Here is a 16,800-nt window from a genome sequence, read left to right as displayed (position 1 = left end):
CCGAAAGGTATGATAGCATCGATTGGTGGAGACTCGACGTTCACAATCTAGGCTTCGAACCAAGACTGATTCAGACCCCCACAACCATTACCCCACTGCTCCGTTGGTTATCAACCACGTGAACGCGATTGACCTGGCCGAGAAGGCTTTCCTACAAGCGAATCGAGAACACAAGCAAGAACAGGATGAACGCAATCTGAAATTGCAAATAAATATGAGGCTTATGAAAATAAGGAGTTCAAGTCTTTATTCAAAAGGACTAATCACCAAAGGCGAACAAGATCAAGAACTGGAGCCCTGGTTCACAGCAAGCGGCCTTGGCGGCGACAGTTACAGCAAAACGACATCTGTTTCATGAGAAAATCAAGAACTAAACAAAACTCAAACCCTAAGGAGAGCGACGGTTGGTGTTTATAGAGTCTTGGGCATCACCCCCCTGGACGTGCCCCCTAATGGGCCCAAACACGATGCACGGTCCAACAGACCAAAAGACGGTGTCGCAGCACCCTGATAGATTCTGGACACTGACGTGTTTCGATGATTCCTGTTGATTCCGAAGGGCTTTTGATGTGAAATCAATTGGGTTGACTTCCTTATCCAATTATCTTTCCATCCATATGTGGATCATCGAAAACAGAGTCCGGATGCATCCTGGGTGACCAGTTTAAGGCAGACTGGTCCTGGAGGCCGAGACAGACTCGAACTTGAGTTGCTTTGGGCCTCCACCTCGGGGACTCGAACCGAATTAGCCTCGGACCTCCTTCTTGACTTGGACACCCTTGCTAGCCTCCTACCCTTTCATACCATATGCCAAACATGGTCATATGCATGGGTGTCATGTCCTCATCAATAGGAGTAGGGTATATTATGTCATACTGACGGCCTGAACCTGTCTAACTCGTGTGTCTCTGTTGCCTTCTTATTCTTGATCTCACACTTCTCTGCCGATCAATCTACCTTCGTGGGATACCCCTCGGAGGACTACCGACGATATTCTGTCAACAAGAATATAACAGGATTAATACATATATCTTGATGTTTTGAAAATATTTTTGGAGACAAATACTAGTAATCTAGCTCGACATACAAAAAACTTCAAATGTTCAATCAAAATATGTAAAAAGGAAACCAATGAGGGACATTAGATGTAAAAAAAATGATTATAGACTGTTCTAAAGGAACACTCTTTGTGTGTGTGTGGTGTGTGTGGAGAAAGTACTATTACCTCTAATATATCGGTACACCAACACGGTCTCTTATGTGATAGATATACTTTGACTCAAAAAGCATATTACCTTGAAACTAGTGTTTTCATAACAAGTTCTAGCAATGTTAACATTATGTTGTCAATTTTATATAATTGAAGAAACAACTAGAAGAAACCTTAGATGGAGCTAGCTGTATATATTTGCCTTCGGTGCTCTCCCTTGGTTTATTTTTATACATCAAATTAGGATTTTGAAAAATCTTTAAGAAGTGTACTTTATCACTAGTCACCCTTCCAGCAACTCTTAAGAGATTAGCTAAAAACGTATTCCATATTTAGTGATTTACCTATTCTCTAAATAAAAACCTTTCAAAATAATTAAACTACTCCTGCAACCTCGGTAAAAAATTGATATTCAACCTCTAATATGGGCCCACTCCACATCACCAAACTAAAAAAAGCCATTTATCTTGTTCTTCTTTCTCTCGCACTGCACACGACTCGACGAAATGTCATCGCAAGCCCTCTTCCCTGTGAACGGACCTAGACACTACTATATAATGGACTTGTTGTCCCTGGCGGTAACAGCCTTTAGTCCCGGTTACCGCGCCGGGACAACGATCCCGAGACTAAAGGTGGAACCTTTAGTCCTGGGTCATCGAGCTGGGACTAAAGAGGGACCTTTAGTCCCGGTTGGTAACACCAACCGGGACTAAAGGCCCTCTAGCCGAGCGAACCTGGCGCACCCTTTAGTCCCAGTTGGTAACACCAACCGGGACTAACGGTTCACCCTTTAGTCCCGGTAGGTAACCCCAACCGGGACTAAAGGTTCCTTTTCTTTTTCTTTTTTTTGTTTAATTTGTTTTCAGTTCAGTTACATGTATTTGTTTAATATATAATATGTTTTTATGTACGTATTCTATGCTGCTAATATAAATACACGCATGCGTATAATTACATCTAATTCTCATCTTGAGCATTATTATATTCGAATAAAGTATGAAACTATATATATTATAGATATATATATATATATATGTATATATACAACACTTTCATAATCTTGTTCTCGAAAATAACGATATCAATAAACATTTAATTTACATCATTTATTCCTTAAGATCAAAGTAGAACTCGCCGTTGGGATTTAGCACTTTTTCTAGAAGATATCCTGCTATTGACTCTTGAACTGCTTTCAGATGGTCTTTTTGCATGACCCTTCGTTTCAACCATTCAGTCTTGCATTTGAAATAAAAGAAAAAGTATTAATACACATATATGTATATATATTCATTTAAAAATAAATAAAAATTGATATATACGTACTCTGAGGACATCTTCAGGAGTTCTTCTTATGTGCGCAGTGATAAATTCACAAACGTAGTATCCACACAAGTTATTACCTGGTTCCTACCGCAAACACCACTGTACGAGAAGAAGATTATTCTCATCATCTTACACGTAAATTGAAGTACGATATAGTAATTAAACACGTGGGGAAGTGTATATAGTACAACTTACTGGTATTTCAACTACATTAAGTGGTGCCTTGCAATCCTTGCGATGTTGCCGAATAAACTCTTTCCAAACCCTGTACGACCAATAATGTACGATCGTTAATAAATTATGGCAAAGTCTATTCAATAATAGTTGTGCGCGAGAGATCAAAATTACCTCTGGATAATGTCTATCATATCTTGGTATAGTGCCCGTTCTTTTCTCAACGAGTCAAAGATTAGTAACCGACTTGAGTTTAACTCAATAACAATGAGTATCCAGTGAAAACTGCATTGGTTTATACACACACGTACATGCATATAAGTTGTATTGATATTACATAAAATGTGTAGACTACATTATTATTAACACTTACTCAAAGTTGTACGGGAAAAGTATTGGTGTCTTGTCGTGCTGCTTCACGAAGAACATCATGATATTCTCCTGTGCTTCAGATACCCATCGCTCCTTGACAATAATACCGGTTTTAAATACGATATAAGGATCAATGAAGCCAACACTGGTGTCTTGTATTCTTTGGAGCTCTGACATCTGGAATCTGTATATAAATATAAGTTACATGTGAGGATAATTATATACACGTACGCATGGAAGTGAGTTTATTAAATAAAAGTAAGAATCACTTACAAACAAAAGGAGCTAATGATTGTTTTGTCCAGAGCGTCCATGTGGTATAGTTGATGCAATTCTTCGAAACTAATATGTAAGATGTCATCGCCATGGAAGTAATGATGGTCTCTAAATCTGACAAAGATCCACTGCTCACCCCTGCCACACGCCTTCATGTACCACTTGTTGAGCAAGTACATTTGCGTACCCAATTCTTTCAGAGCCGCAGGGTTGTACAGACTTTTGCCATATTTATAAGTCTTCCAGGTATCAACTTCCAGGTTCTGGATTGGAGCTTTGCCCATCAATTGATCCAAGGTTAAACCAGTATCTTGAAAAAAAGCATTAAGGGCTTGAACTGACACTTCTCCAAAGTTGTCTGGTCGATAGACTTCTATGTTGGAACCATATTGATTAGCAACAACAAGATTTTGCATTGGTTGCTTCTGTTGTCTGAGCTGTGGGACATCCTTCCCTGATGCTCTTTTTCTTTTCTTATCTGCATCATGTGACTTCACGAGGGAGCGGTCATAGTCTGATAGTGGCGAAGGCTTACGAAGTTCAATCATCTTTTTCTTGTGAGCATCGACCTTCTGCCTCAACACCTCTCGTGGTAGGTAAAAGTACGGCTTCTCCTTAAGCTTCGCTTGACTCTTCTTTTTGGTATCTATAAAAAAATCTTTCACTTTTTTGTCTTCTTCAGCTGCTATTTGCTCATCAGTTTTTTTAGAAAGTATTTCTTAAGAAATAACTCTTTTTCTCGGGGTCTTCTTTGCCGCCGGGACCTTAGACGTCTTTGTAGTGCGTCGTTGTGGAGGGGGTGGGGGCGGTGTTGGAGACCGGCGTGGAGGCGATGTGGCCGGTGTTGGTGGAGACCGGCGTGGAGGCATTGGAGATCGTTGTGGAGACAGTGGGGCCGGTGTAGGAGTTAGAGATCGTCGTGGAGGCGATGGGGCCGGTGTAGGAGTTGGCGATCGCCGTGGGGATGAAGTCGTCTCGCCCCCCGCGACGCTGTGATGAGATGGGGAATGAATGATTAGGCTAGGCTGGGGGAGACCCTGCTACAAAAACAAGTTGTGTGTCAATTATTTTTTAAGCCAATAGAAAATTAATGGAAAATAATATTTCATTCACTTTCATTCGTATCTAGGGTGAGGTAGGGGAAGCGATGGCACCCCAGGAATGATGATGAAGCGTTTGCGCCATTGAATAAATGTCTTTTCTGCTTCTCCTAGTGTCTTCTCCCCATCACCGCCTTCAATGTCAAGAGGAACATTGTTATAACCTTTGAGCACTCTATCGACCGAGACGCTAGCATATCCAGGTTGAATAACTGACCCATGGATTCTTGGTGTCTTCGTTCGGTCTATTGGAGATACAACCCTGACAGCCACCATGATTGATGCATTATTACCATCTGGAATGTGCAGCTCACATGTTGTTAGAGGCTCGGTAATGTCATCAATAGAGAAGCGCAACCCAGCATCGTCTTGAATAACTGGCAGCTCCGTAGAAGCACAACTGCTTTTCATCTGACCAACGGGGCTAATGGTGACTCCCGGCGTTGATTGCGATTGCATTTGACTCATTGCTAGCTGCACTTGCCTCTTGATCTCCTCCTGCATTCTTACCTCAAGAGATTTTTCTCGTTCACGTGATTCAAGCAATGCTTGTCGTGACTCGTCAACAAATTGCTCCAATGCACGGATTCATTCTGCCTCCTCATCCTTCTTTCTTTGGCGGCTTCTGTAGGTATCCTTGTCTGCTGGGAATGCGTGTAGCCACGGAACCGCCCCATAGCCTCTTGTTCGACCACCGTGTTCGGGATTCTCTAGTGCATATGTCAATTCATCCTTCTCTCTGTTGGGCTTAAAAACACCACTATCAGCTTCTTCCCTAGCACGAGCTAGTCTCTGTGTTGCTCTCTCAATTTTTTGGCCGAAAATTAGCTTGCCAGTGTCTAGGTCTAGGCTTCCCCCATGAGCGTAGAACCAATTCTTCGCACGTTGAGGCTAGTTCTTCTCTATTGTTTCAGGTATGATTCCCTTGGCAGTAATCTCTGCTTCTAGGTTCTGCCACTTGGGAATAGCACTCTTATAACCACCTGATCCCATGCGATGATGGTATTGCTTCTGTCGGGCATTCTGCCGATTCCTCATCACACGTTCCTCACTGTCTTGGGATGTCTTGTATTCTACGAAGGCATCCCAATGGGACTCCAACTTGACAAACGCCTTAGCATTGAAATTCGGCGTAGCATTCTTCAAGATAAACTTTTTATACAATGTCTTCTTCCAACTCTAAAACAATGTTGCCATCTTCTTCATTGTCCAATCCCTCACCAGCTCCTTCAAAGCATCATCTGCTTGTAATGTGAAATGCTGAGTGATATCTCTCCAAGCTAGGTTCTTGTCATGATCAGATACAAAACTAACATTAGGAGCGGATATCTTCTGCTTCCATTTACGAGCACTAACTGGGATCCTATCCCTTACAACGAACCCACATTGATTGACATATGTCTGAGCATGTGGTCCCAATGGTTTGCTGGTGTCGGTGTCGAATTCTGATATTATGAAACGGCCCTCTAATGGCTTTTTTAGCCCTTGGACTTTCCTACTTTTGTCGGTGGTTGATGTAGATCCAGAGACCGGCTACATGAGTAGAAACACAACGATTAACAACAAATATACATATGCATGCATCTATAAGAGATGATAGATAATCGAATATACCTCGCCAGTATTTTCTTGCGCGACAATTTGTTGATCTTCAACCACCGGCATATTCAGGATATCCTCATAATCAGCAAAGTACTGACTCGTGTCATCTACATCCACATTGGTGCCGGCGTTGATAATATCCGCCATTATGTCATCACTCAAGTTATCATTCGGAGCAGCCATTTGTATCTTTAAGATAACATATAGATAGAATTACTATGGTATATAATATAAGTACATGTGATAACACATTTAGAATTACTAAATCCAATTAAATATAATAACACATAATATTTCATCAACATGGAAATAAGTACATGTATATATATACACATAGAATGATACAATATATTCTCTCTCTCTCTCAACACATAGAAATAAGTGCATATGTCTATATCTCTATATATGCATGTGATACACATAGAATGTCTCTCTAGATACAATTTTCTCTCTCTCTCAACACATGAAAATAAGTACATGTATATATACATATAGAAATAATTAAGTACATATGTATACATATAGAATCTCTCTCTAGATATAATATATATAGAGAGATAGAATATATAATTACTAAATCTAATTAAATAAATCTAACATGAAATTAGATAAACTAGTAAGATAATACATTTTAATCTAACATATATCAAAAACTATAATAAAAAACTATCTAAAAAAACTATCTAAATAAAATACTAATTAAATTTTAATACATTTAAATCTAATATATCAAAAACTATCTAAAAATAACTAAAAACTAACAATAAACTACATGTACTTATTTTAATCTAACATACAGCCGAGACTTTGTAAAAAAATCTAAAAAATATGCCCGATCGAGAGCAGTAGATCATATCGAGTTCGACGGAGGCCGTACAGCGTGGGCGCGCGGGAAGCGTCGGCGACGGATGGTGGGGTCGGGTGCGGCGGCGGAGACGGGATGCGGCGATGCGGGCCTGGAGAATGGCGCGGCCGGGCGGGGGTAGACGACGACGGCGTCGCGGCAGAGACGAGCTCGATGACGGCGGATGGCGCGGCCAGTCGGGCGGCTGAGCGATGGAGGCGAGATCGAAGATGAACAAAACAGACGTTCGATATATATAGCCTGAGACCCTTTAGTCCCGGCTGGTAACACCAGCCGGGACTAAAGGGCATTTAGTCCTGGCTGGTAATACCAACTGGGACTAAAGGTCCAACCCTTTAGTCCTGATTGGTCTTACCAGCCGGGACTAAATGTCCTTTAGTCCTGGCTCGTGTTGCCAGCCGGGACTAAAGGTATTTTTTGGCGGGCACCGAAATTGCCGCCCACCCTTTAGTCTCGGTTCTTGGTCTGGGCCGGGACTGAAGCCCTGAAAAATTTGCCAACCCGCCAGCGTAATTGGAAAGGCCTGGGATTTTGTTTTTGTTTAATACTAGGTTAATCAATTAATTCCATAGCAACTTCAATACTTTGCAATATTTATTTTAAAAAATACTATTGATTAACTAATTATTTATTGTAAATAGGAAAATTTTGTAACCTAAAGTTTTTAATTTCTTTTATGAATATAGAATATAAATGTTACTAATACTAAGTATTTTGTTAATGCAAAAATATATTTCTAACTTAAAATTAATAAAACTAATATTATTCGATAGAAAATTTATTATCACATTATTGTAATGTCAATGTTTCAATTTTTTCTCGGTTTTTGGCCAAAATTGACAGGAATTTTTTGTTGAACCTATAAAAATATAGAAAATATAGTACTTTTTGTTCTACAGCTTTCTCAAATGAAAAAATGGCCTATATAAGGATTGTATATATTGATGAGCTTAACAAACTCGGTATTCAAAACTTTTCAATTTGAGACAATTTAGGGTCCCGAAAACTAGTTTGTAGGCGTCGAAATTTAAAAATCACAAATTTGAACCGTCAAACTTTCTCAAATGGAAAGTTGACCAAAACAACAATTGTAGATCTTTTTGAGTTTAACAAACTTGGTATTCAAAACTTTTCAATTTGAAGTCATTTAGAGTTCATAATACTAGAGTCAAAGTGTTGTTTTTTATTTGACCAAATTTGACTTGGTCAAACTTGCTCAAATGAGACACTAAATGACCTCAGATGAAAAAACTCTGAATACCAAGTTTGATCATCTCAGAAAGATCTACAATTGTTACATAGCTCATTTTCCTATTTGAGAAATTTTTATCAAACACTAGTCACAACTTCTTGAATCTCATATATACTTTCTAAAACTATGTCACACACTTGTGAAATTTGAACTACATTTTGTTCAAGCTTTCTCAAATAAAAAAATGGCCTATATAAGAATTGTATATATTGATGAGCTTAACAAACTTGGTATTCAAAACTTTTCAATTTGAGACAATCTAGGGTCCCGAAAACTAGTTTGTAGGCGTCGAAATTTAAAAATCACAAATTTGAACCATCCAAACTTTCTCAAATGGAAAGTTGACCAAAACAACAATTGTAGATCTTTTTGAGTTTAACAAACTTGGTATTCAAAACGTTTCAATTTGAAGTCATTTAGAGTTCATAATACTAGAGTCAAAGTGTTGTTTTTTTATTTGACCAAATTTGACTTGGTCAAACTTGCTCAAATGAGACACTAAATGACCTCAGATGAAAAAACTTTGAATACCAAGTTTGATCATCTCAGAAAGATCTACAATTGTTACATAGCTCATTTTCCCATTTGAGAAATTTTTATCAAACACTAGTCACAACTTCTTGAATCTCATATATACTTTCTAAAACTATGTCACACACTTGTGAAATTTGAACTACATTTTGTTCAAGCTTTCTCAAATGAAAAAATGGCCTATATAAGGATTGTATATATTGATGAGATTAACAAACTCGGTATTCAAAACTTTTCAATTTGAGACAATCTAGGGTCCCGAAAACTAGTTTGTAGGCGTCAAAATTTAAAAATCACAAATTTGAACCATCCAAACTTTCTCAAATGGAAAGTTAACCAAAACAACAATTGTAGATCTTTTTGAGTTTAACAAACTTGGTATTCAAAACTTTTCAATTTGAAGTCATTTAGAGTTCATAATACTAGAGTCAAAGTGTTGTTTTTTTATTTGACCAAATTTGACTTGGTCAAACTTGCTCAAATGAGACACTAAATGATCTCAGATGAAAAAACTCTGAATACCAAGTTTGATCATCTCAGAAAGATCTACAATTGTTACATAGCTCATTTTCCCATTTGAGAAATTTTTATCAAACACTAGTCACAACTTCTTGAATCTCATATATACTTTCTAAAACTATGTCACACACTTGTGAAATTTGAACTACATTTTGTTCAAGCTTTCTCAAATGAAAAAATGGCCTATATAAGGATTGTATATATTGATGAGCTTAACAAACTCGGTATTCAAAACTTTTCAATTTGAGACAATCTAGGGTCCCGAAAACTAGTTTGTAGGCGTTGAAATTTAAAAATCACAAATTTGAACCGTCCAAACTTTCTCAAATGGAAAGTTGACCAAAACAACAATTGTAGATCTTTTTGAGTTTAACAAACTTGGTATTCAAAACTTTTCAATTTGAAGTCATTTAAAGTTCATAATACTAGAGTCAAAGTGTTGTTTTTTTATTTGACCTCCTCTGTTCCATAGCCCTGGGCGATGCTTCCTTCAGGCTTAGAACGGACTTTCACATATTTCTTCAAGACTCCCATAAACCTCTCGAAGGGGAACATGTTATGTAAGAACATAGGTCCAAGAATATTAATCTCCTTCACCAAATGAACTAGGATGTGTGTCATGATATTAAAGAAGGATGGAGAGAACACCAACTCAAAGTTGACAAGACATTGAACCACATCATTCTGTAGAGTAGCTAGTTCCACTGGATTGATTGCCTTCTGAGAAATTGCATTGAGGAATACACATAGCTTCACGGTGGCTAGATGTACATGTGGAGGTAGAATTCCTCTTAAAGCAACTGGAAGCAATTGCGTCATAAGCACGTGGCAGTCATGGGACTTTAAGTTTAGAAAATTTTTATCTGGCACATTTATTATACCCTTTATACTGGAGGAGAATTCCGATGGGACCTTGATGCTGCTTAGACATTCGAACATGTTGTCCCTCTCTTCTTTGCTAAGCGTGTAGCTAGCAGGACTTAAGTAATGACGCCCATCATCAAAACAATGTGTGCATGCATTATATTCTTTGTTTATCTGACCTAAAAGATTACTTAAAGCAGGCCAATCATTGATTGTACTTATCCCAGACACGTACACCTGGTTTGTTCCATAAAACTAGAAGTTCTTCAACTAATGGCTTCAGATAGACATCAATATCGTTGCCAGGTTGCCTCGGACCTTGGATGAGGATCGGCATCATAATGAACTTCCGCTTCATACATAACCATGGAGGAAGGTTGTAGATACATAGAGTAACTAGCCAAGTGCTATGACTAGTGCTCTGCTCTCCAAAAGGATTCATACCATCTGTACTTAAGGCGAACCTTAAGTTTCTAGCCTCATTTGCAAACTCTGGAAATTTCCTGTCTATCGCTCTCCACTGGGACCCATCAGCTGGGTGTCTCAGCATATTGTCTACCTTATGGTCTTCTTTATACCACCGCAACAACTTTGCATAGTCTTTATTTCTGAACAAACGTTTTAAGCGTGGTATTATAGGAGCATACCACATAACCTTGGCAGGGATTTTCTTTCTAGGACGTTGTTCACTCTCGATGTCACCAGGATCATCGCGCCTGATCTTATACCGCGATGCTTTACATACCGGGCATTCATCCAAATTCTCGTATTCATTGCCATGGTAGAGGATGTAGTCATTAGGACATATATGTATCTTCTGGATTTTTAATCCCAATGGGCAGACAACCTTTTTTGCTTCGTACGTAGTGGTGGGCAATTCATTTGGCTTCGGAAGCATCTTCTTTATAAGGTTCAATAAATTCTCAAATGCCTTGTCAGATATACTATTCTTTGCCTTCCACTGTAGCAATTCCAGTGTTGTACCCAGCTTTTTTTGCCCCTCTTCGGTCGTCGGGTATAGCAACTTCCTATGATCCTCAAGCATGCGCTCGAACTTAACTTTCTCTTTTTCACTTTCCCATTCTTGTTGTGCATCACGAATGGCATCGTCAAGAGCATCACCGAGATCATCTTCTACCGCTACCTCTTCTTCATCTCCCCCCATTGTAGTATCATCAAAGGCACCATACTGAGCAATAATGTCATCAATGTCTAAATCTTCCCCTTCACCTTCTTTCACCATGATCCCGCTTTCTCCATGCTTAGTCCAACATATATAGTTTGACATGAAACCTGACTTAAGCAAATGTGAATGAAGACTCATTGAGCTTGAATATTCCTTTAAATTCTTACATAGGGCACATGGACAGCACATGAAACCATCCTGCTTATTTGCCTCGGCCACACCTAAGAAATAGTGCAAGCCCTCAATAAAGTCTTGGGAGCGGCGATCGGCATTGTACATCCAATGGCGTGACATAATCTGTATTACACGACAAATTATGAAAACCTTGAACATAATTTAGTATTTTATTACACAACATAAATGACACACACACGGTTGATTAATTAACTAAGTCTGGCTACAACGTAAGCAATCCCAACTATCACTAAACAAACTAAAACTACAATGCACTTCAGTAACATAATTATTTCGTGATTGTACGCAACTAAAACAGACAAATCATTCTTTTGTTGAATATCAATAAGCTTCTCCTGCTGGCTCACTGCCTCATCAGCAGCAGCCGCTACCTCAAGCGCACCCAAATTCTGCACGTATGTAGCATAATCTTCCTCCCAGTACCAACCATCGCATCCATTGCCCTCCCACTGTAATTAAAGCCAAAAATTATTTAGTCAAAAATATTCAAGAAAAGCAGGTCAATTAGCCATACAGATAAAATGCGTAAGAAACTCACATCGTGATCTGGGCACTTGTAGAAAACACGACCCTTGTTGGGTCCCTGTCTCTTGACTCGGTACTCCATCACAATCTTCTGCTTACACTTGCCGTAGATAATGAGAGGGAGTTCTAGCCTCAATCGTTTCGCAACCGAACGAGAGGCCGATGATCCGGTACCAATTGTCATCTACTTTCTATACTTATTTTTGCAAACTAGTGTAAATTTAATATTTTCTAAAATGATATATTTAAACAAAACTAGTACGGATTTCATATGTTTCAATAAATAACCATCCGTACTAGTTGACCTTGCTTACGTGATCATCTCGGTCAGCATTTCTCCACCGGACGGCACCGTACTTGGCTAAGAAAGAGCTCCGATTCTACGAGAAAGGGAACACGGTCTTCCACGACCGTTGCCGCTCTCCCTCGTAGCATCAAAGTTCCTCCTTGACGTCCGTTACCGCTCGGCAGAGAACATGTTGGCCGAGCTGAACACGGTCCGCAAGTTCAACTAGTACGGATTTTCTATAATTTTCTAACTATTTACTAAGTTTTTCATTTCATGGAAAATTTAATTCTAAAAAAGGCATAATTTCTAAGTAGCTTATTTCATGGAAAAAATAATTCTAAGTGACCTGCTCGATATCGGCGAGCTCAGGGACGTTTAGGTTGCCGAGGATAGTAATATTTGTAGATCTGAAGTTATCAAATATCCATCAAATTATAGCTTAAAAACATGTTTTAATAAATGACCATCCGTACTAGTTGACCTTGCTTACGTGATCAACTCGGCGAGCATTTCTCCACCGGACAGCACCGTACTTGGCCAAGGAAGAGCTTCGATTCTACGAGAAAGGGAACACGGTCTTCCACGACAGTTGCCGCTCTTCCTCGTAGAATCAAAGCTCCTCCTTGACGTCCGTTACCGCTCGGCAGAGAACATGCTCGCCGACCTGAACACGGTCCGCAAGTTCAACTAGTACGAATTTTCTACAATTTTCTAACTATTTTCTAAGTTTTTCATTTCATAGAAAATTTAATTCTAAAAAATAAAAGGCATGATTTCTAAGTATTTCACTTCATGAAAAAAATAATTCTAAGTGACCTGCTCGACATCGGCGAGCTCGTGGGCGTTTAGGTTGCCGAGGATAGTAACATTTGTAGATGACATTTGTAGGTCCGAAGTTATCAAATATCCATCAAATTATAGCTCAAAAACATGTTTCAATAAATAACCATCCGTACTAGTTGACCTTGCTTACGTGATCATCTCGGCGAGCATTTCTCCACCGGACGGCACCGTACTTGCTAAGGAAGAGCTCCGATTCTATGAGAAAGGGAACACGGTCTTCTACGACCATTGCCGCTTTTCCTCGTAGAATCAAAGCTCCTCCTTGACGTCCGTTACCACTCGGCAGAGAACATGCTTGCCGAGCTGAACACGGTCCGCAAGTTCAACTAGTACGGATTTTCTACAATTTTCTAACTATTTTCTAAGTTTTTCATTTCATGGAAAAATTAATTCTAAGATCACGTAAGCCACCGGGGACGAGAATGGCGCGTGCTCCAGCGAGGACGAGCGAGGCGTGATTTTGATGAACTAATTTAACTTTTGTTTATCCAAACATATATGCAAATCATCATGTGATTTTGAGCTAAAAATGACATATAAAATCATAATAAAGTCTAACATATAAAGTTACACATGCATCTACATCGCAAAATGAGATAAGCTACTGATAAAACATAAGATGATTAAGTTTGTTACCTCCAAAATCGAAGAGCAACACCAATGGAGGGGGAGAGAGCAAGAACAACAGCAAGCTGAAGAACAGAGGCAGTGAGTTTGAATAGAATAGCTCGGGCTCGGGGAGAAAGAAATGAGCTGGATTATAGGCCGGGATAATTAGTCCCGGTTAGGGGTCCAAACTGGGACTAAAGATTAATCTTTATTCCCGGGGAATTACCCAAACCGGGACTAAAAGCTTTAGTCCCGGTTGGTATTACGAATCGGGACTAAAGGTAAACCTTTAGTCCCGGTTGATAATACCAGCCGGGACTAAAGATCTCTGCTCCGCGGACGACCGTTGGGCAGGAACCTTTAGTTCCGGGAGTAAAAAATGTCGAGACTAATATTAATTTGGGACATCGTTCTAAAGTGGGTTCTCTAGTAGTGAGACGAGATCGGGTTCATAGGAGCCGGCCAATTGGCTTGCGAGGATTATTCTTATCCAACTTTAGCGAGCGGTTTTTCTGCGATGGAGTGCTACCAAATTTGAAGAGCCGTTTGAACAGTCTGTTGAAGACGTTTTTATTGGTCTAATAATAGCCATATTTATCTTTCCAAAACGACTTAGCTCTTGGAGTTACACGCTCTTACAATATAATATAGGAGTATCATCGTTTCAAGATTATAGTATGTATTTATATATTATATTAACCTAGCATATAGTTTGAGTAATGATTCTATTCATCAAAATCTACAAAGTTTGACTTTTCTTTAATCCTAATAGTACACCCCATAAAGTGCCTCCCTAAATACACTACTACTAGTATATATTGTATGTTAGCTATTGGTACATTAAGTATATACTATAGTTAACGCTTGTTAAATACTACAGTAAGAGTACTTGGTACACTATCTATCTAGTCTTAAATTGTCATCGGTTTCCCAACAAAAAGGCCAATTGTAAGACGCCTGATCTTGACCTCCAAGAATGAGACCGATCGACGACTTGTCTGCCCTGCCATGCCTTGCCACCTGCAGCAGCTGTTTCCTGTTCTTGATCGACATTTATTCCAATCCAATTAGTAAATTTAATCAGGTAGGTAGGTTGGTCACTGAGTCCAACTCCAACCGCGCATACGCATGCATCAACGTGTGTACTAATTGCTGCCATTACCCCCATTCATTAGTAACCTAATTGCCCTTCATTAACCCCCACACGAAACCGTACTACGACCTTGTCCCCTCCAATCCAATCCTTCATCAGGTTGGTGTGGAATGGTAGCCGTGGCCGGCTGGTCGCCCCTGCCACCTATATAAACGCACGCACCAGCAGCCTGTGCACTCATCAGCCGCCACGCTGCCTTTGCCTTGCCACCTCTTCGTCTCTCTCGTCGAGCCTTCTAGGCTAAGCTGCTAGGTCCATCTCTCGCCACATCCATCGATCGATCGCCATCATATCGCCATGTCTAGCCTCACCACGGCCACCACCAGCATGGAGGAGCAGTACTACTCCGTGTCCGCGGAGGAGGTCGGCACGCACCTGTCCCTCGGGATCGGCAGCGGTGGCGGAGCTAACAGCCTGCGGCTAGCGCCGCCGCCGCCGCGGACGGTGCAGCTGTTCGGCGAGGTGCTGTCGGTGCAGGACGATGATCGTCATGCTGACGAAGCGCAAGCACTTCGTCACCACCGGGGCCAGCCGACGGCAGCGGCGCCAGCAAGTAGGAAGAAGAAGAGAGACACCGCCGTCGCCGGTGGCGCCACTGCCGCCGCTGCTGATAGGCATCAGAGCAAGAAGGCCAAGACGACGTGCGGCGATGGTGGCGGCGGCGGGAGGAAGAAGCTCCGGCTCACCGCCGCGCAGGCCACCATGCTCGAGGACAGCTTCCGCGCCCACAACATCCTCTCTCACGTATGCAACTTTGCATGATAATTCTTCATTCATCTCTTCCAGGGGCGGATCCAGCGGTGGCCCCCTACCCAAACCGAATCAGAGCCTCTATGAATTTTTAGGCAAAGTTCTATAGTGTAGGAGGACTGAGACTTAAGATCGAGTAGCAGTGTTGGTCAGTCCCCCTAAAATATTTCCTGGATCCGCCGCTGATCTCTTCCATGCCTCAATTCAGTTCATCGACTAATCAATCGATTCATCGATCAGGGGGAGAAGCAGGAGCTGGCGCGGCGGGTGGGGCTGAGGGCGCGGCAGGTGGAGGTGTGGTTCCAGAACCGGAGGGCGCGGACCAAGCTCAAGCAGACGGAGGTCGACTGCGACCTGCTCCGCAGCTGGTGCGACCGCCTCACCGACGACAACGCCCGCCTCAGGCGAGACCTCGCCGACCTCCGCCGGGCGGCGGCTTCGTCCACGAGCCTGGGCGCCGCCGTCTGTGCCTCATGCGGAGGGCACTGACAAGCAGCTAGCCGTGGTCACCGCCGCCGGCAACATGCTGCCGTAGTAACGTTCAGGTCACCTGACGACCATTCACCCATGGGAATCCAGAGGCCAAATTTCCATTTTTCTTCTTCTTTATTTATTCCCCTTTAATTTTCTGTGTACATATAAATGGGGCAGCTAGCTAGTATATATATAACGACCAAACTATTAGGAGGGGATTATTAGATACATGCATAAGGTAATTACTATAGTTTACTACTGCAACGAGCTTATTGAGAGGATTCAGCTGACCAATATATGTTTACTAGTGGACATCGATCATATATATACACACATATGAGACCATCATTGATATTCTTCAAATTTGTGTCTGTTACGCGTCAATGGACGTGTTCTCGAAAAAAAAAAGTGTCTGTGTTCACTCACTTTTAATTTAGTTTGGGTTTGATTCTTCATTTCATTGTTATTTCTTTCCAGTTGTTCTCTTCTTTATTTGTTTTTGAATTGGATTGGACTTGATTTTCTCGATGTACACGTGCCTGATTATGCTTTAGTGATTTTTCTTTTTTTTAAGAAAAAAAATATCCATGCTTAGTGATCCTTTGAGGGATCGTGTACAATTTCTGATGTGGAGAAGTGAGCATGAATTCTTTCTAACAATTTGGAGCTGCTAATTAATCAGGTACAA

At 40.8% G+C, this 16,800-nt stretch overlaps 1 protein-coding gene across 1 annotated transcript; it reads left to right on the top strand.

The window, feature by feature from the left end:
* The first annotated feature begins 15,137 nt into the window (after nucleotides 1–15,137).
* Nucleotides 15,138–16,474, top strand: LOC136471091 (putative homeobox-leucine zipper protein HOX26). Its single transcript, XM_066468827.1, has 2 exons — nucleotides 15,138–15,632; nucleotides 15,879–16,474. The coding sequence occupies exons 1-2, from the start codon at nucleotides 15,186–15,188 to the stop codon at nucleotides 16,125–16,127; spliced, it is 696 nt and encodes a 231-aa protein (XP_066324924.1). The 5' UTR covers nucleotides 15,138–15,185; the 3' UTR covers nucleotides 16,128–16,474.
* The last annotated feature ends 326 nt before the right edge of the window (nucleotides 16,475–16,800 follow it).

The sequence above is a fragment of the Miscanthus floridulus genome, chromosome 8, assembly GCF_019320115.1.
Source record: "Miscanthus floridulus cultivar M001 chromosome 8, ASM1932011v1, whole genome shotgun sequence".
NCBI classification, from domain to species: Eukaryota; Viridiplantae; Streptophyta; class Magnoliopsida; order Poales; family Poaceae; genus Miscanthus; species Miscanthus floridulus.
This window is presented reverse-complemented; position numbering and strand designations above follow the sequence as displayed.

What these genes read in the sequence shown, in the direction of transcription:
- LOC136471091 (XM_066468827.1), top strand. Translation starts at nt 15,186, where the DNA reads ATGTCTAGCCTCACCACGGCCACCACCAGCATGGAGGAGCAGTACTAC. An exon ending in CCCACAACATCCTCTCTCAC is followed by an intron (nt 15,633 to 15,878) that starts GTATGCAACTTT and finishes TTCATCGATCAG; the next exon opens with GGGGAGAAGCAGGAGCTGGC.